A 26,883-nucleotide genomic window follows, 5' to 3' on the forward strand; every position below is an offset into this window, starting at 1 on the left:
TAATTTCAAAGTATTTATTGCAGCAGCATTTTACATTGGCTCTCAGCAGCGTTGCTTTACTACATCTGTATTGAATGTATCATCTCATACTGTTTCTAATGCAAGGAATACCATATTTCCTGGTTTTACTGACCGTTTCTACTTACTCATTAGGGAGTAAGAGATTTTCCTTTGCACATGCAGTTTTGCTTTAGTTGCAGAGTAGAGCAGACATTGCTATAACAATTTCTCACTAAGCAGAATACTTACTTTTATTTCTACCTTTATTTATATAAGTTCAATGGATAATTACTGCACACACTGCAGGATATTAATTTGAGGTCTGAGCCATCTGACCTGTCACAGAGAGGTCTGGAGAGGTTCAAAACACAGAGACGTCAAGAACTCAAGCTATTCTTCTCTCTTTAAAAGTTAGGATATGTTTTGGTGTGAGAAAAAACATATGGGAAAAATCCTTACTCTTTTGGCTCAGTTTTTAGAACAGTTCTGATACATTAATGGAAAAGAGAGACTGAATATCTTCAGAGTACAATTAATAGGACAAAAAAGAGTAAAGGTAAAGCACAATGAAGGGTTCACCCTCTTCAACACAATTGCCCTGCTCTTTTCCCAAAACCAATGCAGCATGGAAAAAACACTGAAAATTTTTTCAATGTTTTTTCAAAATTTTATAACAGAGGAATACACCTGAATAACTAAGCATCTTCTTTTGAAACGGGTGTATTTAAAACAAATTCATGACCAAGAAGGAATACATCATATCCAGTAGGAAACAGAAACATCACTTTTCCAGACATCTCTACTATTTTGAAATGTTTTGATTCCTTGCCTATTTAAAATTCATTTGCACTGGAATATTAATGGCTATTGATGATAAAGGCAATTAACTACATTAACCCTTTATCCCCTGCAGAATGAAGAAATACATGGGGGAATTTACATGTCCCATAAATGCCATACATAATGAACAGGTAAATAAACTTGAAGGGACACCCTAAAAACTGTAGGAATGGAAATAAACAAGCTCATGTCATGGTTTTCTGGGCCTTACTCTAAAATTTCGACACTCGCCTCAAAAACTGGTATTTTCCAAAAGCAGAAAGCCCTCTCCTCAAACACCCACAGTACAGGCATCAATCATTCCCTGCCAGAGAAAGGTTTTCTCTATGTGAATTGCTGTTCAAACCTTACCTAAGTTTATTATGAGTTTGAAAGAGACCAACATTTCTCACCCTATAAAAATGCAAGATAGACACTAAGCGAGTGACATTTTTTTACATAAACTTTCTAATCTCATTTTTGAAGGTGTATCCATCCACTTAAACATTTCCCTATTTCTGGAACCCAAATTATCAAGCTCAAGGTAAAGACAGAAACTGGCCTCTGAGGAATGTTATGCAAAAAATTACTCAGCTATTGTTCTGAACTTTAAATGTGCTCTGCCCCATGTGATATAGATAGAATGCAAGAAATTTTATCAGCATGAATTTGACATAATCAAAAATCACTTAAACATAGAACTGTAGTTTAATTTTTCAGCTATTCAAACAGAGCACTGTTACCTCTTAGCCTCTTTAATCTCTGATTTTTTTCCCCAAGAGTTCTCATTAAATAAAGACAGACTCATTTTATGTCTACAATGATATTGGACTTTGTAAAAAAAAAAGCCAATGGCTTAGGATACTACTATATCTACTTCATTTTAAAGGAAAAAATCATAGCTATAGGCAGATCAATACCTATAATCTCCTCTATACTTACCATGATTGTTCTTGTTGTATGGCTGGGTGATTCTGGAAAATAAAAGAACACAACATATTAGAATGTTTTCTTTACCCACAAAAACCCTATGTTCTGATGCTCACCCTGAAGGCTAAGATGCTACTGCTCAGCTACAACAATGAACACATCAAAAATGCAGAGACTGGAAAGATTCCTCATGAAATGAGCAGGAGACTCCTTGGTCCTGAATTTACATGGCGTGCTATAATATGCTGTTAACTGCACTCGTTCTCTTTGCTTAATTATCCTCTTCTGCAAGAAAATATAAAACCTGAACTAATTCATAATTCATGTTTGAAGTAGTGAGGGGTTTTTCATTTTGCTTTCAACATATGGCATCATGAAGGGTTAGCTCTGCAGACAAAAATACAGATAGTATCAACATAATTCCATTACTCTTCCCTTTTCAAAAAAAACTGTTATAAAACTAGACAACCCTTTTTTGGATAATTTTGAGGTGGATGCTCAGATTGAAATTGACAAAGCTTATTGAGAAATGCAACATGCACAAAAGTTAACTATTCTCTCCCATAGGATAAATCAGGAGTCAATCAGCTGAGCTTATAGTTATATTTATATAAATTGCAGAGCAATCACTACTAGGCCAATTATTAACATAGATTTCACCTTGCTGTTTAACTCAAATTACATTTGCATTTTACTTTCCCCAAGAATAGAAATCACACTGTCTTTGGCTTTAAAATGTTCACATATTAGAGACTTTGTTCTTTTTCAAAGCAGTGCAACTTCAGTAACAAACCAGAAATAGTTAAAAAGCCTGCAAGAAAACTCACTGCTGGTCTATAAGATGCAAGACGATACTCAGCAGTCTCACAGACTTGCTCAAAAAGCTGGATAGGAAACCTTGTTGGCTATAGAGAGTTCTTAAGGAAGGGACACTTATCAAAACTATATGTTTTTATAAAATGTACACAATTCTGAATGAATTGAATCAGCAGAGTTCTGCAAGCAAGATAAATGCTAAATAATTACTTTTTTTAATTTTTGTCCTTGTTCCAAATTGAAACATACAGGGTTTCCAATTAGTATCACTTACACAAAGAATTCTTGAGGGATCTTATTATTGTTAAAAATTGTATTAAAGAGATTAAAGGGTCATCAGAACAGCTGCATATTTCTCTCTCTCAAAAAAAAAAAAAAGTAATTACACTCTTAAAGTGGCATTTCCCTTTCATTTCGAGGAATCACCTTTACCAGTCTGAAGGCATAGTTCAATCACTGATAGAAAAAAGGTAAGCCATTTTAAACATCTCAAAGTATTTTTCAACTCCAATATTCAACAGAAATTCCAGTATCTAGTTTACATTTACCTTTGTACAAGTCTTCATCCTTAATCAGTTTTAAGTAAGAAATATTTATATCACTAAGGTCACATTGACAGAGGTACTGTAATGTGAATATCTACCTAAAGCCAGCAATATCTTAGTTGTGAGCTCCTCTACCAGTCCTCTTTTCCTCTCTTTTTTCATGTAAAAGTCATCATATATAAATATACATTTGGGTCACCAGTCCTCCAGGCAATTTTTAAACTCTTAGCATAAGAACTAAATATTGTGACAGTCTACTGCGTCCAGATAGTTGAACATATTTGGCACTCTTATAGAGTAAGAGAAGATCACAGTAGAGAGAAGAACTCAGAAATCTGTTAAATTTTTATCTTCACAGTAATTTTTGTTATTAGAACTTTTTCTTTTTTGATACCACAGTAAAATAACATTTCAGGAACTGAATATTCCTGGGAAAACACAGAGACTGCATTAATAAAATAATAAAAAATTGAGACAAAGATTCATTCCTTTTTTAAGCACAAATATCCAGAAAAAAATCCCAACCACCTTATCCCCAAGAGCACAATATTTTCTGAAGAACTTTGAAGGTAGGCAGAATTATCCACAAAGTTAAACACAAAGAATTTGGTTTCTTGTCTCTTGAAACACAGAAGAGATGGATTACAGAGCACTTTCAGTCACTCTCAAAATGATCAAAGCCCACAAACAAAAATAAAATTCACATTTTTTATACTGAGATATTTGAAACCTTCCCTGTTACTCAGAGGTGCTGTGCTTTTGGCATAGCTCTATATGCCAAATCTATAAAAACTGTGCTTAGCCATGATTGTCCCAAAATACACAGACATGCTCTCACTCAGTTGTCTGTGAAACTGAGAAGATTTCCCTAAAATGAGCTGAGGAACAACTGAATTTTCCTGGAAATTGTTAAACAGTGTATTTTTGAAAAGAACCTGACAGACACTGTTAATGCAGTGCCAGCAGCTGTTATCTCCAGGATATTACCATATTGATAATCTAATAATAAAACCCAGACAAGAAGTGAAAAAAGATGTTATATTTGTAAATATCCCTGTTATATCATGCAATAGAATCATTATCTTTTTTTCCATGCATTTTTCTTGCTGTAGATACTGAAATATCGTCTAAGTTGCCAAACATCAGAGACCTGAGTATAGTCATAAATACAAAGGTAGGAAAAGAACTGTTTAATAAGTAGATATAGTCAAAAGATTCTAAGATCTAGCATAGACTACTAATTAAGGTGCCATTGTTGCACAATTTAGACTCTTACATACTCCAATACCCAAGTGTTCAGACTTTAAAACAGGGGAGACACTGATTCCTTCCAGAAAATAATTACACCCTGACTTGGAAGGTTCTGAGAAACACTTATGCATGGACACACCAACCAATTTTGTGGAAAACCTTTAACTAAGGCAACTAAGGTAGAAAGCTCTTGCTTAAAAAGGCAGTCACACAGCATAAGAAACCTTTACAAAGGGTCTGCACACCAACGCAAACGCCAGTGCAGCTTAAGGGTATCAGATATTAGTTAAAAACCACGAAAGTCTTGGTGTTGAACAGAACAGAAGACAGAACTTTGGATTTTCGTTTTTATCTGCCATGTTCTACAATGCCTTAGGGAACTGATATAATGTGGCTCAAATTTTAGTGAAACTGGCACCAGTGGACACTTGGTTTATAAGTGAGTTCTCACAAAGGATTTTGTGTGAGACAGTGATCTGTACCTGCACCCCTTCAGGAGGAAGGGAACTCCAGGATGGAGACTGATTCTCCCCTTAAGGCCACTGAAGTTCCATGGAAGTGGATTGCTCCATTTTAAGCAGAAGTGACCGAACATCATCACCACTAACAAGGGTTTGTAGTGCAGTGAGGCAGGGGGGTTTCAGTAAATGCAGCTTCAGTGCTGACAAGATGTTTATAAGTTTATTATTGTGGAGAAATTGATGCACCAACAATAGAAACTGCCTAAGATACTCCTGTGCCCTTTCTACAACATATTTATTTGAACTCAAATAGAAATGAGAGAGCTATAGAAGACATTTCCTCACACTAGAATGTGCTTTACCAACCACATTGATCAATCAAGCACTTCTCCGTTTCCAGGCAATAGGACACCATAAAATTTCCCACTGTAAAACCATTTAAGGCTAAATCAGAAAAAGCACACTGCTTAGGGATGGTGTCAGCTACACAATTATTTCAATTTTTTAAATTTTTTATTACATATCAGAACACAATTATTTTTTATTACAACTCAGAACCGTTTTCCAGCTGTTCATGTGTTATTTGTATATGTGATATTCTTTATTTCTGTTGCTAGAAAAGAGAGTTATGTGGTATCTCTTTTTTCTGTAATGGGATCATTGACAGTACTAATGGGTGAAACATGTCCTAATTCTAAAACTTCCAGAATAAACATGGTTGAAGATAATGTGATTTTGACAGGTAGAAAATAAAGTCACACTGGTAATAGCAGAGCTATTTAATTCTATCAACCTCTCAGCTTATGATGGTGCATTGCATAAGACTTTAAAGGTTAATCTCACTCAGGGTTGACCACCTTATGAAAAAGTCTGAGAAAGTAAGGCTGCTTCATTATTTCTCCTCCATTTGGGTTATGAATGTTTTGAGTAACCAAACAGATTGGTTTTTTCCTCCCAGTCTGCAGCAACTGAACAAGTGACATTTTTAATTCCAAAGTATTACTAAAATGATATAAATACATATGTGTGTCTGATAGTAAGAATGATTTTTGATGAAGACCATTATTTTCCCAAGACAGAAACAAAACCACAAGAAAAACCCAAAACAAACACTAAAACAAAACCAAATCCCAAAAAAAAAACCAAACAAAAAAAACCAACCAAACAAAAAAAATTGTTTGTTTTGGTCTGCACACCAAAAACCACACAAAATTATCACAGACCAGACACAGGATCTTTCCAGTTCCACTGCCTAAGCACTTTGTAAAGGTACCTTCCTATTGCAATTGCATTAAGTACTAAAATTGTTAGGAACTATTGCTCTGCAATCACAGCTTACAAAAAATAATCAACCTACTTGATAGTAATCATACACAGAAGTACTTTGAGTATGAACTCCAGATTTTGAATCCAGAACACGTAATTCAGGAGGTAATATGCTGCTAATCCTTTTATAAAACAAAAAGGATTCTCTTTCTGCAACTGTAATTCTATGAAATAATACTAGGGGAAAATAGTGATTCTAGGAATTTAGCTCTGGCTATCTGCATTGTGGTTTAAATGTTAACTTAATTACAGCGCTGTTTCCTGTTTGAAGAGCTGATTCATTCTGCCAATTAGAAAAGTCAAGGTTACTGCAGTTTCATGCCTACACATTACCTGTGTTTCTTAAAACAAGAAACACTGATTCAACAGCAGAAATAGGGCATTTTTCCATGAGGTGCCCTTCCCTCCACCTGGGATCCCCCTTGCTTTGCTCTTTCTGATCCCTACTGTCACCAGTGGTACCAGAACCATCTGCTGCGCTGGTGAGTTCAGGAATGCAACACACCAATTTTTCATAAGCATTCATTTCCTTGGCACAGCAAAAGCAAAGTGATCCATGGCACACTCGAAGTAGTGCTTTAAAGCATGAATGTGACTCTACATTTTTGCTTTTCTTGTGAATCAATTGTAGGAAAAGAAGCCTTACAAAACCAAAGACAGGTTTTTGAAAGAAACAAATAAACGCCAAAGGAATCAATAATAGTCCCTTATTCAATTTCTAATGTACTTTCACCCTGGGAAATAATTCACATTTCTCAAGATACAGTAAACCTGAGCATTTCAGTTGAATGGAAATTGTATTTTGACTTTGGCATAACAAAAGTAATCTCTGTCTGTATTTTAAAAAATACACAACATGCTTAGGAACAATTCTTTCTCAGAGGAAATCCAAGGAAACCTGGGTTTGTAGAAATGCTTTTCCTCCTCCCAAGCACTCCTGTGGCCAAATTACACTGCTTACCTTTTCTCACTGAAAAATACCCTGCAGTTTAAGCAGTCATCAGACAGAGAATGGAAGACTGTCTTTTTATTTGTAATCAAAGGAGCTCAAATACTTGGAAAATAACTGTAATGTAAATTCAATGTACCCATTTATCATTGTGAGATAGTAAGTAATTTTCTCCATTTTAAGAAATTATAGGGGAAAAAGGTATTTCTCTTCTATTTTTTTTGACAAATGTATTTTCCTCCTACTTGGTTATTTTTCATGTTAAGTCACAATATCATTTCCATCACTGGGTTTGGAAAAATGAAGCCTGAAGAGGGAAGCAGGGAATCATCAACTCACTGTTTTATAACACAAAAATTGAAAAAAAAAATTACTTGATATCTGCAAATATTAGATGCAGAAGCTTAGTTCTACAAATGATTGACAATGTCAGCAGTAACATCCTGGGGTAATTAAGGCCTGTGTCACTTTCCAGGCACTTTATTTGGGCTCTGGAAGTTGTCAGTAGTCCATCATCTTCAATATCATCATTTGTACTTCTACAAAAAACAAGTGAATTTACTAACCACAGAAATGTAAGCTTTAGAGCATTTTAGTTTCCTAATAAATATTTAAAATTATTGCTTCCAATGACTGCACAGTGAAAACAGAGAGAAATTGGCTACTCTTGTCCAAGTTGCAAAATTTAAATGTTAAAAGGTTGTTAGGTCAATCTCTTGAGGGTCAGAGATGGTTTTAATGACTCTGTATAGAAAGGCAGGACTAAGCTCTTAAGTATTTCCTATAATGATATAAGCATAAAAGCAATATATTTCGGGAAGCAACTAAGAGCAATAAACACCTTTTCATATTCCTTTGCTTTTCTCAGTAAATGACAGTAACACAGAATCTGTTTTTTCCTGAGAAATCTATTTTCCATATTTACATTTCCATCAAAATTATTGCACACATTTGGCTGAGAAATCTGTAGCTGAATATTTTAGTGTTTTCTGGCTATACCAAAGACCAAAGCTAGAACACACATGTCCTAAGCAAACTTCAGAGGGAAAGCTGACTGTGGAGCAATATATAGCTTTTGTCTCTCACTTTTGGGAACAGTGAGTATACACAATCCAGCATTAATCATACCTTGTGTTTTAGCATGGAAGAAATGGCAAATTTTCACATAGCAGCTTGTTCGCCACAACTCATTTCTTTTTCAGTTGGAAATTTCTGGTATGTTAAGTGAGGTTTATAACAATTTTGGTAGGTTTACAGTTTATTAATGTGAGAAAGAGAAAACTTAGGGAAAGTAACAGAGCACCAGATGTTTTGTGATGTGCAATCCATGCTGCTCCTCTGCCACCATAGCAGAACATCTCAGCCTCTACCAAAACATAGTATTGTGATAACAATCAGACACCTTTGAGAAAAAACAACTCACTCACTGCTGAAAAATTCCATCCTAGAGTGAAACCTTCCCTTTAAAGTACTTTCACATAATGTTATGTGAACTTATTTAAAATGAAGCATGTATTAAAATTATTTCCTCTGTTTCAAGAAGATCTGGGACGGGAAAGGTTTTAGTCTTCCTGCGTGTCAGTCAGGCTGCTTATGTTTTCACCTGTTTGTCATAAATTCCCCATGGAAAACTAGGAGTGAAAATTAAGCCTTTCTACCTTGCTCATCTCCTGAATAGCCAATAGTATCAGTCATAAGCAGAGAGAGAAGGATTGAGCAAAAAAGTATCTAAGAAAGAAGGTACATTTTTGAGGTTTTTCTCCATTTGCCAGTTTCTCCTGTCACCTTCTCATCCTGCCAGGCCAGAGATATGCGGGTTCCTAGGAAAACAGACCCCAAAATTGTTGCCTTATTCCTAGATACTTCATGTATCTGCTGCACACTGCAGTATATTCCAGAACAGAAATTTGACTGTTGAAAGTATCCTCTTGAAGACAGCAGGACATCTCAGACTGAAATACAGCACTAAAGGTATGGCAGAGAAGAAAGGAGGATCAGAGCTGTTGATTGAACAGCTATGAAAAGCTGGTTCTTTTATTTTTGTCCACAATATGAAAATGGTATCAACAGGCACTGACAGATTTCTGTACCTCATTAGTGACGCTGATGCCTTGGACATCTGTGGGTATTCTGGTTCTCATGCATAAAAGGTAAGGAAATGTGTGCCAGATGACAGAGATTATTCTTGTGTAAAATACCTCTACCTGATGTTTCCAAATACTATAAGCAAAATTATCATTACTCACCCTGCCAAAACAATAGGCTGACGTAAAATTTGACTACTCGGATGCACTGTTGCCCGCAGTTAAGCAGCTTGTGGGAGAAAGTAATTGCTTGGAATAATTTCAGACACTGTAATTTAAAGATCAGATTCAAAATATCTAAAGCACTTTACAGTCACACCTAAATCTTCCCATCATCAACTCCAGTAACAAAATTGGATACATGTAACCCTCTGCAACTTCGTGATTTTCTGAAGATGGAATTTTCCCACTTGAAAGAGGCTATCTTCATGGCAGAGAACCACTTAAATATCTTATGCTGACTTTAATTTCAGCAGCAATTTAAATGCTGCATCTCAGAGCAGTTAAAAGCTTCAGCAAGTATATTATACAAAAACTTCTCAAAGTACTGTGAGTTTTCCAGAACAGCAAAATGTCAGTTCACTGACATTTTTTATTACATCTTTCAGATTGCGAGATTTGCTGTTGTTTGAAAATAAAATAAAAACCACTTTTCTAAGACCATCCAGCAAAACTCTTCCTCCTAATATGGGACACAAAAACCAACAAGATCCTCTCTCTAGCTACAATACACAGTGCTTAAGCAAAGCAATTTCACTCCTGGCCATGACTGACAATAACAAGATATAAGGGCACAACATCCCCACTAAGAAAATATAAATGAGAGACCTCATTTATCAATTGCATCAAAAATTTTATGGAGGTGCATCCATGGAAAACAAAGGGAATCTTGTGCTGCATTGGCTAAAAGCAGGACTCAAAACGATGTAAGACTTGTCTAAGAAATGCTCATCATATTCTTGTCTATTACTCTTAAAAGCATTTAACTAAATATTAATGATGTTTCTCATAATCTTCCCCCACTTCCCCAAACAGGCATAAACATGTGGCATTTCCATAATGTTCTGCTATATTCAAAGCAAGTAATTATTAATTTGCTTAAAAAGAAATTCTGCCAAAATAAGGCACTCATCTAGGGCAGTAAGATTGACTTAAATTATGCTAATCTAAATATATATTTGCACAAGCCTAAGCAACATTTATTTGAATGCTGTGAAATATTGTATATCTTAGGTAAATTTATTTATGTGGCTTTCTCACAACAAATATCATTATTAGAAAAAAAAGGACACTTGAAAATGCAGACATTTACATATCAATAATATTAAGATGATGAAAATGGCAAATGAGATTTAATATAAATTCCCCATGCTTGTTTTTGTTTGCTCATTTCACCAAAGCATGCACTGAAAGGCAGAGTCTGTCATCATCTCCATATCAAGGCTTCTGGATACTGTTAACTGATACAACACAATCAAACCTGCAGCAATCTATAATATTTTGGAATCAAAAAAGCTTTTTAGTGTATTTATAGTAACACAAAAACTCTGGGGGCTGGCAAAATCTTTCACTGCCCAAATAGTACACTGTGGTCAGGAAAATTACACAGAAACCACCACTGCCCAAGCTGATCTGGTATTGAAGAGAAACTAGGTAAAACACAAAAAAAATTACATTTACCAATAACCTGAGGAGGTGGTGGTAAATGGTGAACATTGAAGGCAATCAGTTTTAAGTCAGAAGAAATGGAATCTGTGCTGTTGACAATCATTACTACTGGTTTGCTATTTTTTTTATTGCATTTTATTTAAACTTCTCCACATTTTAATTAAAGAGAGTGGCAAAATAATAACCAAAGTAGCCATTTTTAACATTAAGATAGTCATTTTTGCACTAAAAAATACAGATTTCACTTATTTAGGATACATGCTTTCCAATATGCTGTTTTCACAGGAAACAGATAAGCAGAAATATCTCCTAAAGCAATGATTTGCAGTTCTCAATACTACTTTCTCAAATTAGATGTTATTTTGTGCAAATTGCCTTAACACAATTGACTGATACACACTAATTGGTGTAGCTAATGACTGGTTTTACACACTCTACTTTGAGGAGAACATCCATACTAACTAGAAGGAAAATTTTACAGGTTTCCAAGCATGCCTCCTTACAGAGACATAAGGAGGGGCTTAACAATAATAATTACCTTGAACTTACTGCTACAGCCTTCTCTGCTGGAGAAATGTGCAGGTTGCAGCAAGATGGGGGTCAGTCTCTTCTCACAGATAAGAAGTGATAGAACAAGAGGAAACAGCTTCAAGTGATGTGATGGAAGGTTTGGGTTGGATATTAGTGAAAACTACTTCACTGAAAGCATTGGAACAGGCTGCCCAGGGAAGTGGTTGAGTCACCACCATCCCTGGAGGGATTTAACACTTGGGGCATGTTGGGTTTAGGGTTTAGTAGTGCTGAATTAAAGGCTGGACTTCATCTTTGAGGTATTTTCCAACTGAAAGCACTCAATGATCATCTTTACATCCAAGGGAAACTAATTATCACTCAGAGCTTCCATGGAGAGTCCAGTCTAAGGGCTAGCATTGGTGGAGGTGGAGGCCTTTGATCACATTCTCATGCAGCAACCACTAAACCATCCATGCAGAATTCCACCCTCAAAGGCTGCAGTGGAAAGTCAGCATTTATGGCTCTGCCTGCTAATGCAGATATCATATTTTCTTCCAGCTGCAATAATTTCTCCCATGGTGTCACCTTGGTCCCCTGAAGAGCCTGTGTTGCCATGAACATTGTTTGTCTGTGGTGCAATAGCTGCATGCTGAGCAGAAGAGCAAGCAATCCTCTCTTCTGTGTATTCTCAGTAACAATCTCTTGTCAAAGGATGTCATGATTCCTATATAGGTGTTATTAAATGTACAGTAGCTGTTTTCACTGCAGTATACAAGACGTGTTTGCAGTGACAGAAAAACACAATTATGGGGAAGATGATGGGTAATGAATCAAGTTTTTCTCCCTTTATTTGGAATACTATTTCTATGAGCTTCTCTGAAAGGCAATTCCTCTCCTTTCTGCCTCAACCTATTCTGTGAAGCATGAAAGCAGAGTCATCCCTTTTGTGAACATCATCTCCTGAACAGTATTTGAGAGCCCAATGTCTGACAGATTTCTACCCTCAATAACCTTATTCAATTACAGAACAAATAATCTAATGGCTTACAGAAGTTACATCTCACAAGGAGATATCAGGAATGAATGCATGCATTTTCTTTTAGTGTAAACATTATACTCTGCTGGATTCTCCTCTTATTTGGACAAGGTAAAAGTGCTTGCAGTTAGAGTTGAAAAAATCTTTCTGTTTGGTAAAGTGAAAAAAAATCATCAATAATGTACAATCTCTTTTCAGAGTGAAGAATAAAGATTATTTGAGAAAAGTTAGTCTTACCCACAAATTTCCATCCTTTTTTTTTTTGTTTGGGTATTTTTTGGTTTTTTTCTTCATGCAGATTCATTCCTACTCTCAGTTTGCACCGAGGTGTAATGAAATGTCTGGATACACCAGGCCTAAAAGTCACCTCTGGCACTGCACAGTGTACAGAAAAAGCCTCTCCTAAGCCTCCATGACACACCTTTTTCTTCCTCCTCTGCAAGGACAGTGGTTTTCTAAGGTGCAATGCAAAAAGCCAAAATAAAACTGCTGCATCTCTACCTTCACCAAATTTGTTTTATTCTTTTCTTGTCCTTTTTTGGTAAATTAAGATCAGTAGGAAAAATGGTAAATGGAGTTTTTGTAAGAGATGGCATTAATATATCTTTATCCAATGAATAGGCACCACTATTCATTGCACTGATGCTATAAACATGACATCCACATCTTACATTTTTCTAAGTCTGTGCCCTCTCATTTAATGCTACCTCAGGTTCACAGAAAGTTTTTCAATTCAGAGAGTTAAAGAATATTTCATTTATATTCCTTCACATACCATCAAGCCCGTTATGATGGCTGTAGTTTCTTTTCCCCAAAATACTTAATGAAGAGTGGTTGGAGGGTGCAAGCAGTCGTTTTGCACTTGGACTTTGAAGGCTTGGTGTTGACCTGATTACACTGGGTTTCACGGCAGGATGTATCTCTGTTCGAAACAAAAGAGAGAGAGAAATTATATCTACTGTATCTTAAGATAAATAAAACAATCTATTCCATATATGAAGTTTACTTTTGATTTTCAGTGAAAAGAAAGTTCCTTCTGCACTTGTGTGTTTACAAGACCTTGAACAACACAAGTCCTCCTACCCACAGGTCCTCAAAGTAAGAGGAGGACTTCATGTCTTGCTTTTTTCTTACTTTATGTTACCCAAGTTCAATTCCACAGTGCAGATATGTAAGGATTTGAGAGTGAAGAGCTAATAAATACAAAACAGTCTGAAATGGGTGTGTTTATATTCTTACACCCTTTTGAGATTTGTATCGAAGCTACACAACCACAGGTTTTAGCATACACATAAAAGCATCTTACTGCAGTGAAACCACCTCAGTACCTCAAGATATTCAGTATTTTCTGTCACAATAACAAGCTTGAGGGGATCTTCCCACACACAGGTCACAAGGTGCAGGAGTCAGGGGGCCAGACACTGTAGGGCTCTGTAGCTAAAACTACCCCAAAACTGCAGTGGGAACACTTCCGTATTTCCCCTTACTGGGGAGCTTCCAACATCCCAGAGTGTCTGTTTCACAGAGCAAGATGATTTTGGAGAAAGAGGAAAAAAGGGGGTAAGAGGTAGTGCAGCACCTCTGACCAGCACATTTCAGGGTGGCACCTGCTGTGTTTACCAGGAGCTGACACAGCTGCATGGAAATTTCTCAGTTATCTGCCAGATAAAAGTGGCAAAAGGAAGCCTTGGCTGAGTCTGCTGGTCCCTCAACAGGAATTTGCTGAAGCAATTAACTAATTCCCATCACACATTTGGGTTCAAAATGCCACCATCATGTCCAGCCTTGGCTGAACCCAGACTTGTGTGCAGCTGTCCGAGGGCAGGTCCTGTCCCTCTGACACAGCTGCAGGGCAGCAGCTGCCAGCACTGTGCAGGTTATTGAGGCATCTGCAGCCCAGTTCCAGCAGCCCTCTGATGATCCCAGGCAGCAGAAGAGGCTGAAAAGGTGAAGGCAGAAGGGCTGGGAGCCAGATCAGCAGAGTCAGATGCCCAAGGCAAGTGAGATCAGAATACAAAAATTAAGTACTTGCAGCCCAAGTTTGCACCTCCTGAAAAGTGCTTCTTTCTGCTTTTCTATTTATAAAATGGAGCACAGAAGTTGGGGAGATGCAAAATCTACAGTGAGGCCAGATATCCAAGGAGGAGCCTCTCCAGCCTCTGCTATCCACGGCTATCATTCAGGAGAAAGAGAAACCACTGCATAAATCAAAGCCCACTGCAATAGCATGTTTTTCCTCCTTCAGGAATGCCCAAAGTCTGATACCCAAGTGCTTGCCTGCCCTGCCTGGAGCTCTTGGCCTCATGCCTTTGGCCAGGCTGTACTGGAACAGCGTGCCAGGAGGAAACAACACCAACAATTTTCACACTGGAAAAGACTTTGCTTAATTGTTCACCACTGCTTTGGTTGGGACTTGCCATCACGCTCTCCAAGTATAAACATACTCCCATGAGAAGCTTCAAGAGGGCCAGGTAAGAAACAGTAGGGCCGAGAAATACACAGGCAAGTATTACAACAGCAGAGAGGGAAGGCACAGATAACCAGCCACTTCAGGGCAGAGCTGCAGATTTGACATCACCAAAGTTCCCACCACTTAATTAGATAAGAGCTTTTTGCAGCCATTCACTGCAGAATTAATCTGCTTTTCATACAGAAAAGATTTCATGGCATGTCCTGTTTTTCTTGCTGTGGGGAACAAGCATCTCATATATTGCTTTTTTACTAAAATGGGAACAGAGGCATGCTTAATGTTATGAACACCACTGACTGCTAAGGCAAAACTCTAAACTGAAATAGATACACTTGCGCCGTTTGCTGAAGGTAATTGGAATTTGAATTCTAAAATGTTCATTTAGCAATCTTTTCCAGTTTTCTGAAGGAAATGTTAGATTCCAAGGGCTAACAACGCTAAAATATTACTTTATTTGCCAAAGAGCTCCAGTAGCAACCACAATAATCCCAGCAGTTGCACCAGTATATGAGAACTCCATCTCCTTTCATCAGCAACCTATAGGAGAAATGATTTTATATTTTCAGGGTGAGTAAACAATTGAGGAAGGAAACATTTCCTTCCTTTGACTTGTATTCAGTTCATTAATCTTCCATTAGTTTACCAAAAGGCTGTTTTTTCTCTTTCTGCAGTAGAGGAAGGTAGCAAGACCAAGCTCTACATTTAAGTTCTAGAAAGGAACTCAGCTAAACAGCCAGGACCACTTCCCAATGGACTGAGTCCTTCCTGTGCAGACCTTTACACCTTACTTCACTCCTACTCTACATATCAAATATTTTCATGCTTTAGATCTGCACTTTATAACCAGCTGCCTCACCACACCCAAGCAGAGTAACGAGGTATTTCAGGAGTTTTGCCTATTATCCATTCATATAATTGTATTATGGAATAATAGTTATCAAAATCTTTTAATTCCTGCTGCTCTTATCCTTGTTCTATTGCATAGCACTTCACTGAAAATCTTCTAGCCAGCTGTCCCTTGTTCTAACTCACAGAACTGACTGTAGCATTCAAATTATCTCATTACCAGTAGCAAATAACCAATCAGCCACATTCTGAAATAAAAATAAATAGGAGTAAGAAATAACGTTTCAAAAACATATCAGGAACCCATTTTATAGGACCAGATTTCAGCCTCAAGCAAGGAAATAACAATAACAACATAAAAAACTTCTCCCTATTCCACTATGTCAGTAGGGTAAAAAATAAAAAAACCCAAGGTAAACAAAGAGAAGCTAAAGTCTTCTACCAATCACCTCAATAAACATTCTGGATTCCAGAGGGGCTTAGGCAGCCTTTCTGTCACCTCATCTCCGCAACATGTATCCCAGCTGAGGTGTTAGCCTGGTTTCCTCTTAACTAGGAGGCAATATAGGACATTTAATTAGCCAGGGGTTCACCAGAGCAGTTTTGTTTTAGGAAGCACAGTGATGGCTGATGAGATTTCAGGGAATTAGCCCCAGCTCTTGAGAGGACAAGGCCTAATTAATGCTTGTCCTACCTCACCTGTGGAACCTGCAGCCAAGATGCAGAACAAAGATAAAGGGAAGTGATGACCCAGGATGTGCAAGACACTGAAATCCTCCCTGCCTTACCAAAAAGGTTGAAAACAGTAGTGTCCTGGCACACTGTTAAATGTATGCCAACAAATTGCTGTGAGAATGGCACAGCACAAATCTTAAAAAGAAAACAAGTGCCTCCTATATAAGTTATGACATGATATATAATAATAATTTTATGAGAAAAATAATGCAAGATTTACTTACTTTACTGAAACTGCAAAAATCCCAAATAGACTACAAACACCACAAACAAACTAAACTAAAGTAATTTCACAAAGCTACATGGCAAACAAAAAGCCATTTTCTAGCCATCCCTTAAAAAGCAAATTCAGGTGAATGTTCAACTGCACTGGGTTCACTTCATATCCCCATAACACACATTGTTTTCCTCAGCTGCAGGGAGACACCATTACTTCCCATACAGTCAAATTCTAAGTAGACTCTACAGACACCTGGCATACTTTAGCATTGTTAATCTTCGACCAGACCTTCATGTAAGTTCACAAATGCTGCCTGACACTACTCACCCATTTACTCCAATTTCATTCATTTACTCAGACTTAGACTCCCAAAAGGGTCAAGACAACTCCTCAAAGGCTATATAACATGGCACTAAAAACATGTGTCTTCTAAGTTTCCACATTACAATTTCCTCTTTACATGCAGACAGGTCATCTGGATGAACCCGCCCCTGTCCAGCTTTCCCTGCACAACCACAACTCCACCAAGTCAACCAAAGCAGTCCTTTCAACACACATAACAAACAGAGCTGGGATGTCTGCAGGGAATTATCCCTGGCTTTTTTCTTAAACTCCAGGGCAGGAGGAAACAAAATTCAGTGAGAATGCATTAATTCCTCATTACCCACATTCTTGAAGTTAGTATTTTGACAAAACTGATGTCCTGGAAGAACTGTTGTAACTACATTAATAGCTGATTTGTATTTCACTAAGGCAAGTGACTTACTGCTTACTTTGATCTGGTACAAAAAAAACCTCCTGGTGACTGAAATTATGAGCAAAACATCTAGACTAAGCTCTACACTCAGCTGTAGAGATCACTTCTCTAGAAGAGGATTAATACACAGAAGAATTATTCACTCCTTCTCTGATCAACACATGGATTTCTGTATTCATTTGAGGATTAACAGCCTCTTGGTTACCACAATTCTTATGTGACTGTGTAAATATTTAACATTCACTGATGGCCCATTGCAAGGAATCACTATTACTAGAATTTTTCCTCTCCCCATTTACTTATGGGCTCATTGTCCTCTTGGTTGTGAACTCAGTACACATTTCATTGGCCCTTTTAAACTTAGGTCATCAAATTATAAGGTATGTGTCTTAGTGTGGCTGAGGTCCCCTGCTTTTGAGTAAAAGTAGCATTGAAAAGGGATACAAAGGGCACAGTAGAGCAGCCCTGAGCATACTGAGAATCTCTCCCCTTTGAACAGTTATTATTTTTATTTAGAGAGCCAGACTATTTTTCACATTCTAAATTACATCAGGTTTCACTCTGACACTTCAAAACAGTATCAGGAGGACTTCTGCCTATATCCTGCAAGTTCAACCATGCAGTTTTGAAACTCATAGTGGACCACCATTATCATTAATTTATTAACTTCAGAATTTTTTCATGTTACTAAGACCATAAATCTCTCTGTGCATACCAGATTGTGAAGGTTCAGTACATACTGAATGTTCATTTGGTTTGTTATTCTCTGGAGGCAGATACGCACCTAAATACCCAATGATACATGACAGTGGTTTTCTGGTGCTTTTTATCTTCAGAGGATTCCCAGCAAGTTCACAATGTCGATCTGCATCTGAGAATTTTAAAGAATAAAGCTCAGTTTAAATATCTTACTATTACAAACAGATTTAGGACACACCAACCAGTTTCTGACTTGCATTTTAAACACCACTTTCTTTTTTTTCTTTTAGCCCACCTTTTAGAGTCTCTTTTTAATCATCAATACTTCTAATAATGAACATTTAAAGGCAGGACATGTCCTCTTACATGCAAGTGATGCTATGAGGTTTTTTTTTTTAAGTTACTGTAACTTTTAACATCAGTTAGATTACAGTTTTTGCTTACAAAGTCTTTCTGGAGATAGTCAGCCAGGCAAATGGAACACAGATGAAAATATGAATACTAAAAAATGCAGTTTTGGCTATTAAAAGTGATTTACATTGATTTTTTTTTCTACAAACTTCTCTGTCTCTAAATGGGACAATATAGAGTTAAGGATTTAAAGCTGGAATTACTGATTTTCATCATACAACTCTTCACTGTAAAGTTTTTGACAAAATGGTCAGTCATAACCAAGTATTACAGAGCTCAAAGGTCTGAAAGATGGTAATTTTCTGCTAAGTACATGAAAACCAACAGCACAGCAACTGCCTTAAATTTCCTGCTGCTGCTGTGAACACAGAAGCAGAGATTCCATCCACATGTCCAAAACACAAGGTGTTAACATAAAGAGGTTCATGCTTAGACAATGAAGTCAGTCAACTTAAGGCAAAAATTTGCAAGGCAGCAGGTTTCAGTAAATAATTTCAGTACAACTGGAAATAGACCATGTCTTTTTTTCTTTTTAATTATTAAGAATGATATATCTGTCTTATCTGTCTTCCAAGAGCACATAAAAACCCTCATAGAGAGCTTCCAGTATCCCAAGAATACAGATATTCTGTTCTGGACAAAATTGCATTCATATAGTGATAATATAGATTGGGAGCTCTCTCAAATGGAATAATTTCCCACAAATACCTACCTACAAGTTTTACAGAAGGGACACATTATAAATAGATTATAATTGCAACTTCTCCCTGTGTTTCACCAAACTCTTCCTGTTTGCTTCATTCCAGCGCATGAGACAGAGTAAACAGTAACAGGAAGAGGATAAGACACCATGTAGAGGAATTTACAATCCCTTTATTGATGCTAATCTAGATCTGTGCAAAAATCATGAAGATTGTGAATGCACAGCAGTGACTGGAAGCATTTCAAATGTTCAAGATGATTTCAGTGCAGCAGACAAGGCACAACTTACTTTAATAAATTAAGGAACCTACCTAAAATTCTGGAAATGCCAATGGGTTTTCAAATGTTCCAGAGCCCTAATGCCAAGTACATTTAGTAGTTTGTCATTTTTTCTTAATCACAAAACATACTCTGCTTAGGGAAAAAAAAAAACAAAACCAAAACAAAACACAAAAAGCACAACCCTGGTGCCTGGAATATTTTTAATATTGCAAAGCACCTGAAATATTTTAAGTGGTGGAGCAGAATGATGTTACTCCACTGACTCCCTCAGTAAAATAAGCAGAGGCTATACAGTATTTTATAGCTACTTTGAGAACAGCAAAGCATCACCTAAGAAATAATTAGCAAGAAAAATTTCCATCTATGTGTCTTCACTGTAAAAAAAAGATATTGAACCATGTTGTGGTATTTATATGCTGACTGGGAATATATACTGCAAGGAGAGCACAATTTTCATTCTGGAGATAAAGCACCATACTCATCAAAGGTGAGTATTCCAAAGCACACCTATCTATTGAAACAGTAAAGTATGTTTAACAGCAGCAAATTTTGATCCACAATAAATTGCTCCCATAAAAAGTATAATAAAGTTTATGATCTTTATGCAGACTACAGAGAAAAACACAAAAGTTGTATTGTGCATCATTCTCAAGTGTAAAACTGGGGAATAAAATTTGGGTAGGAAGTTATCAAAATTTCCAAAATTAAAAGCAAGTCCTAAGATCAAATATGATCTTTTATATGAGCAATAAAAATCTTAGTAAGATCAGTGAAATAGTGGAAACTATGAAAAAAAATACATTTATAACAAGAAGGAATCTAATATTTTTTAGTACATTTTTCAAACATAGCAAAAGCAGAAAGTGTGCTGGTGTCTGTAGCAATAGATTATGAAGTTGTGAGGAAAATACACAAGAAAGATAAAAGCACAGCAGAAAAGCCAAATGCATTCCTTGTATCACTGTTCATTGCAGAAGCACTTAAGAAGCTCACTTCCAAAATACTTTTATGAGGAATGTATGAGCAGTGTCACATTGAAGCGTCCATAGGAAATATTTCAAAACAAACTGGTTAACCAGTAGATCCAAGTTACCAGGACCAAGTGGAATTCATCCAAACTGCTGAGCAGACATGCTGCTGGTGTTTAATGAACACTTAAATGTTCTTGGTTCAAGAGAACAAAACCAGGGCAAATGTGGTGACATTCTCCAGTAGGTAGGTCTGCAGAATGGCAGAAGGTTGCATTATTAATAGAGGCACATGGTTAAATTTGGAAATGTCAAGGGAGTCAACAAAGACCTTGGAAGGGAAAACAAGTTTAGTGTGTTCTCATGACTCGGTGGTGTGTCCTTGCAGCAGGAAGGACGATAGCGTGCTGGGCCTCGTGAGCACCGACACGCGCGGCAGGGCCGGCGAGGGAGCTCACCTCTCCCCTCAGTCCACGGCAAACAACAGCCAGAGCCTGTGTCCAGCTCGGCCTCCCCACCACAGAGGAGATACAGGCACACAGGAGCAGGATGGATTGGGTGTTTGGGCACAGGACACACTGGGTCTGGGCAGCCTTGAGACGGGAAGGACAAGGAGACACCTGGGTGGCACCTGCAGCCTCCCAGCAGCAGAGCACAGGGACATTGAGCCCAGAGGAACACAGTGACAGGACAACACACTGTTCCTGTCTGGCAGCAGCCAGGCTGGGAGGCAGCAGATTGTTAGATACAAGGATAAGATTGTTTATTCTGAGCGTGATCAAACACTGGAGCAGGTGCCCAGAGAAGTCGTGCAGTCTCCATCTGTGGAGATACAAAAAGCTCACCTGGCCTAAAGGCCCACAAGCACATGAACCTTATGCAAGAGGTGGGATTAGAAACCTCCAGTGTCCCTTCCTACTTACATGTCCTAAAAACCAGTAAGTGCCAGTCTCATAGGCCTGCAAGAACCCTCTGAGGGGACCATGACCTGCTCACATGCAGCTGATCTGGCATCCAGTTTGGCATTCCAGAGAGCTTTTACCAAACTGCGTCACCAAAGACCTCTGCTGTCCAGCTGTTACAGGGTAAAAGAGGCTTTTTCATTAATTAAAGCGTCATTAAAATTAATTATCTGTGCTGTTCAACATATAAAAGGGCAGCAAAAGAGGTGATTAGGAGTTAAAACTTCCTGATAAGAAATTTCTGAGCATAATCAAAGCTAAAACTGATAGCAAAGGACAGGAGCAGCATCAAGCAATGCATGTAAATGAATTCTGAAGAGGTAAAATCACTGTAATATATAGATATAATGATAGCTCCTAAACTATCACAAAGCATAAGAGTATTTCATGAAGTCAGCATCAACAGCTTTCTAAAAATATCTAGACAGTACTAAAAAGAAATCAAAATCAGAATGTTAGAAATCATGATGATAAGAAAATAGAAAACATAGCTTTTTAAAATTATGGGAAATCTGTATCTTGAAGTGCACATAATTTGGGGCACCATAACCCTAAAGAGGACATAGAACAACTAGAAAAAATTCTAGGAAATAACATTACAAACCAGAGTGTGAAACACATTTTTTATGAGACTTTAAAGCTGCCAAGCATGATGACTGATGAGGGCATTACAGAGGTGAATAAAATTAGTAATGCCAAGAAGATGATAAAAAATGAGGCTGTGCTTTTAGAAATGAAAGTATTTTCTAATTATTTACTTTTTTAAAAAATTAGATTTGTAGGTCTCTTAAGCTTAGAGAGACTCTCATTAGCAAGTTATTTCTCTTTGACATTCTATCATATCTCTGTGAAAAAGCAGATCATCTAATGAATGTACTGTATTCTCTGAATTGTATTCTTAGAAACTTTGGAAAAAATAATATGTTCTATCAATTTTTTTGCTGGCTATTAAAATCTGGGACAAATTGCCTTCAAAGAAAACAACGGAGAAAATATTTTCATCTTAGATAAAGCTAAAAGCTCTTCCATAGCTATCAAAATCAAGGAGGCAAAACAGTTTGTGAACCAATACCCATAAATGTTATTCAATTCAGATGAATAGGTAGCTGTATGTCAGTAAAATACAAGCTTTATGGTTACAAAGACAAATCAGTAATATGTTGCATATTCTACTGTTTTCACTTGTCTTTGTTTCATCAAACTAGATCACTAGCAAGTACTATGTACCACATTTGTTAATGAATCTGAAGATTTAAATGTATAACAAATTTTCATCATGATCAGTACACCCATTTCCAGATAACTATACATATATTGCACAGATAATATATTACCATGCACTGAAAACATTTTGACAATCATGTCTACACAGACAGCATGTGGTTATCCAGATCTAAATTACTATAATTAATATATATAGCTATAGTAATAAAGCTATATCCAAGCAATGAAAAAAAAAAAAAGCCCTCAAAAGTCTCCCTGTGCTGAAGCAATGTTTACAGACGCATGGCTCACTGCCAGGCATTTATCGACCTGCCTGTGAGCTGCAAACAGATCCAGTCTTGTCAGTGACTGCTGAGAAAAATGCTCACTTTGCCTTTCTCTAATTAAGAGACCTTCCCTAGACAGTAAGGTCTTGTTTAACTTCCTAAAAACGCCATGCAATATATTCAAACTAAAAAGGAGGTAGTGCATGAGATTTAGACCACGACAATTTCATCTTACCAAAGCAGTTCACCAATTCTAATTATTCCTGAAGAACCATCAGACAAGTTTATTGTCACCAACCACAGTGAGTCTATTAAGTTCAGACAGAACAAAGTTTGAGCTTTCCATGATGTGCTGTGCTCATAGCAGGAGGTGCTGTGTCTTCTCAACCTCCTGGTGGCCATCCCAAGATTGAGCTGGGATGTAAATGCCTCCTCTCCACTACCTCCTGCTAGCACCAGAGCAGGGGTCATGCTACAGGCTTCATTAATGAGGAAAGTTTAACTCTCTGTCTGAAGGAACAAAGAACACAGAATAGGACCTTGTTTTCTGCCAGTGGATATAACAGGCTGAGTTAGAGGATGTGGGTAGACATTCAATAAGAGAAAATCTGTCAAAAACTGGTTTTCATCTAAAAGATGCTTGGGCCTTAGCTTATCATTCTCAGAAGCTTCCATCCTCCTCCAAGACATGAGAAGTACCTGCAGATGCATTCTGGTACACAGGTGGAATGCAAAAACCAATTTATTTTATGACTGAGCTGTGACACACTTGTTCAGACAGTCTTTCTCAGATCTGGGAATCAGTTTCATTTACAACCTGGCACTTCAACAAATTGCACAAGATTAGGCGGGCATAAAACCTGGTATGCAGCTGGGATAAGTGCCCCACCAATCCTTTTGTATTCAGATTTTATGGTTTCTGAGTGTTGTTATGGTGCCTAATGCAATATAGTTGGGAAATGCAGTTACATTTTCAAGAACTGGTTTGGCACACATAGTCAGGTGAGTCTGACAAAGCATCTAAGCAGCCATTAGATTCAAGTTTCAGCAAACCAATACAGAAAACAAATTCCAGATCAGTTCTTGGGCCTTGTAACTATCTCATGACATATCACATCATTAGTGACCTCGTACTCTGGCCAGGTTATTAGCTAAGCATGAGTGTAACATTTCTAACACCAACACAGATATTCATTCAATACTGTAATTACTTAGTGGATCCAGCATAGGAAATCATTACTGCTAATTAAAGATCTTATTTAAAAACCCAAAAATCCAAAAATTCAAGATAACCTTAGACAAGGATTCAGGACGTTCACAGGAAAAGAGAGACTATTTAGTTATAACATTAAAATCTACAGAGTGCACTGAGAACAGGTCACCAGATGATAGTACAGGAATAAAACTAGCAAATATTTTTTCTCTACTTTTTTGCCTTTACTAGACCAAGAACATGACAATGACAATGCAGGTAAGAGCAGTGTAATGATTCCACAGAAAGAGAGATTGCCAGAAATAGAATATGGATTCCACAATGTGGAATGTGTGTATATGTGTGTGTATACTAAGAAATGTGACTTAAATTAGTTGGGGTATAATTAGGTTTCCACTGTTAGAACATTATTTTAATGCTGTGTTCAAAAAACATTAACAATTATGACTTTTTTGTCTTCAACCCATGTTAGGTCTAATCAGGAAGCATCAGAATTCAAAGGCAAAATCACAAGGTCCAAAATTTGCTTAAGCAGAAAGAATCGTGAAAGACAGACACTACAGGGGAAAAAAAGTCTTTCTACTCCTGCTTTTAATCTGATGTAGAACTCTTTCACTCAAAGAAGCAAAGAGAAAACACAGCACCGCCAGTTGAAGCAAGAATTACTATTCCCAGCTGAAAAGTTCAGCATTTTATGCCTCTCTTTAAAGGCTGAACACATGTCCTAGTATAACAATTAACAGTTGGATGAAATTTTTTCTTCTGTTTTTTCTTCTCCTTAAGCAAAAGTTTCATCTTTTGAATTTTTTTTTGCTGCAGCGAATGAGAAAAAAACGTGGATATGGATAAAAAGATATAAGGTTTAAGTGAACTTCTGAATTTCCCTCCATGATTCAGCAGAAACATAAAGGTACAATACCTTTCTCTCAGAAAGTAACCTTTATTTTGGATTGAAGATTAAAAATATAATCTTAATCCATCTTTAGATATACTTCTTCCATGAAGAACAACTCATTTTATTCACACAGTTGACACATGGTTTCCTGAAATCTGAAAGTTGTTCCTGACTTGCATAGATTTAAAAGAAGAAAAAACAATTTAAAAAATTAGACAAAGATAATGAACAGAAATATTCAGCCAATTCTGGAGTACTGCAGAAGTAGGTGAAGAGTTTGCATATGCGTAATGGCTGGTCTTGAAGTACATAAAGGGAAAATAATTACTCGAAATCAGATTTTAAGCCTCCGTGGAGTAAATTTCTTATAAACAGTGCAGACATCATCTGCATCCCAGATAAGTATGCTGGGAAAACATTTAGTGTTAATGTAATGAACATGCTTATAAACCCTATATCTAATGATCTTAAAAGTTCTCTTCAATTCTAATACAACTGACAGTACAATGAGCCAGCATGCCTCATCCTGGAATACCAAGCATCTGCTCCAAGAACTGTATCTATGGAAGACTGGGAATCATAGCCAGACAGTGTGAACAGTAAAACAATATGCACAGTGCAGATACAAAAGCTGTTGAAATATTCAGTGACTTTGCAGCAGAATTTACACACATATGCAGGTGAAGAGACTTACTGTTGCTACCTACAAAACTCATAGCCTTTTGTCATACTACTAGACATTCATCAGATCTTTCTATTTTGGCTATAAAAAAACAAGCATAATGCAGAATTTCATTTGGAATGAAAATTTAAAACTGGAACAGAAAAAAACCAAAATGATGCAACTATGATGAATAAATGTGGCTATCACCACCATCCGATTGTCACAGTGACAAAGGACTCTATTGCACACCACATTTAAATTATTATGAAACCCCAGCTCCCGATTCTTTGATCAATCTCATTGAAAAAAAGTACATGTACAGATCTATAGGTTCTGCTCAGCAAGGAATAAAAAACAACAGAAAAGAACATTTCTTTCATTCTGTCTAGTAGGAAGAATGTATGTTGTGTCACTGATTTTCTCTTCCTGCTCTCCATTTTTGCTAATGTCAATTTTTAAAAGTGAATGAGGTTATAGTTATCCCCTTTTTAATTAACTTGAAATGTTCCCACAGCCTAAGATCTGTTCAAGGCAACCAGACTTTATCCAATGTGTCAATAATATGCTGGACAAATGAAAAAAAAAATGAAAAGCAAAAGCGTATAGACAAGAAATGTTTATTGAAAAAGAAAATAAAATTAAAAGACAAAAATGGGTGGGAAGCACAGCACACAGAACTAAGAATTAAAAAAACATCTTACATTCTGCCTTAATGGCAGCACAGTTAATAGGGACAAAGGGACGTCGTGCTGCCTGCCGCAGCCGGAGGGTATTTTTGCAGACCTGACGGGCCAGTTTTGTCCAACAGGTGGTGTGCAGAAAGAAAGCCTGCCGTGTTTTCACCGCCGACTTGGGACTGCCCGTGTTACGCACCGGGGTGCCCTGCGTGGCCTGCCGGGACAGGTGAGTTCGGACATGCGACTCCTGCGGGATGGAACACAGAGAGCATAACAAACACCTGAGCCACAGCACCCAAACATCCCAGAGAGCATCACACACATCTGAGCTAAAGCACCCAAACATCTGAGCCACAGCACCCAAACATCCCAGAGTGTGCAACACACACATCTGAGCCATAGCACCCAAACATCCCAGAGAGTGTAACACACACATCTGAGCCACAGCACCCAAATATTTCAGGCAGCGAAACACACACTCCTGAGCCACAGTA

At 37.3% G+C, this 26,883-nt stretch overlaps 1 protein-coding gene across 10 annotated transcripts in view; it reads right to left on the reverse strand.

The window, feature by feature from the left end:
- Window positions 1–26,883, reverse strand: part of MTA3 (metastasis associated 1 family member 3) — a 230,054-nt gene that overhangs the window by 26,682 nt on the left and 176,489 nt on the right. For all 10 annotated transcript variants that reach the window (XM_072927512.1, XM_072927516.1, XM_072927515.1 and 7 more), the window contains 4 exons: window positions 26,414–26,636; window positions 18,211–18,297; window positions 13,174–13,320; window positions 1,762–1,793 (listed from right to left, as the gene is read on the reverse strand). In XM_072927512.1, the coding sequence (XP_072783613.1) occupies window positions 1,762–1,793; window positions 13,174–13,320; window positions 18,211–18,297; window positions 26,414–26,636 (489 nt within the window). The remainder of the gene's footprint in view (window positions 1–1,761; window positions 1,794–13,173; window positions 13,321–18,210; window positions 18,298–26,413; window positions 26,637–26,883) is intronic.

The sequence above is a fragment of the Taeniopygia guttata genome, chromosome 3 (assembly GCF_048771995.1).
Source record: "Taeniopygia guttata chromosome 3, bTaeGut7.mat, whole genome shotgun sequence".
In the NCBI taxonomy this organism is placed as follows: Eukaryota; Metazoa; Chordata; class Aves; order Passeriformes; family Estrildidae; genus Taeniopygia; species Taeniopygia guttata.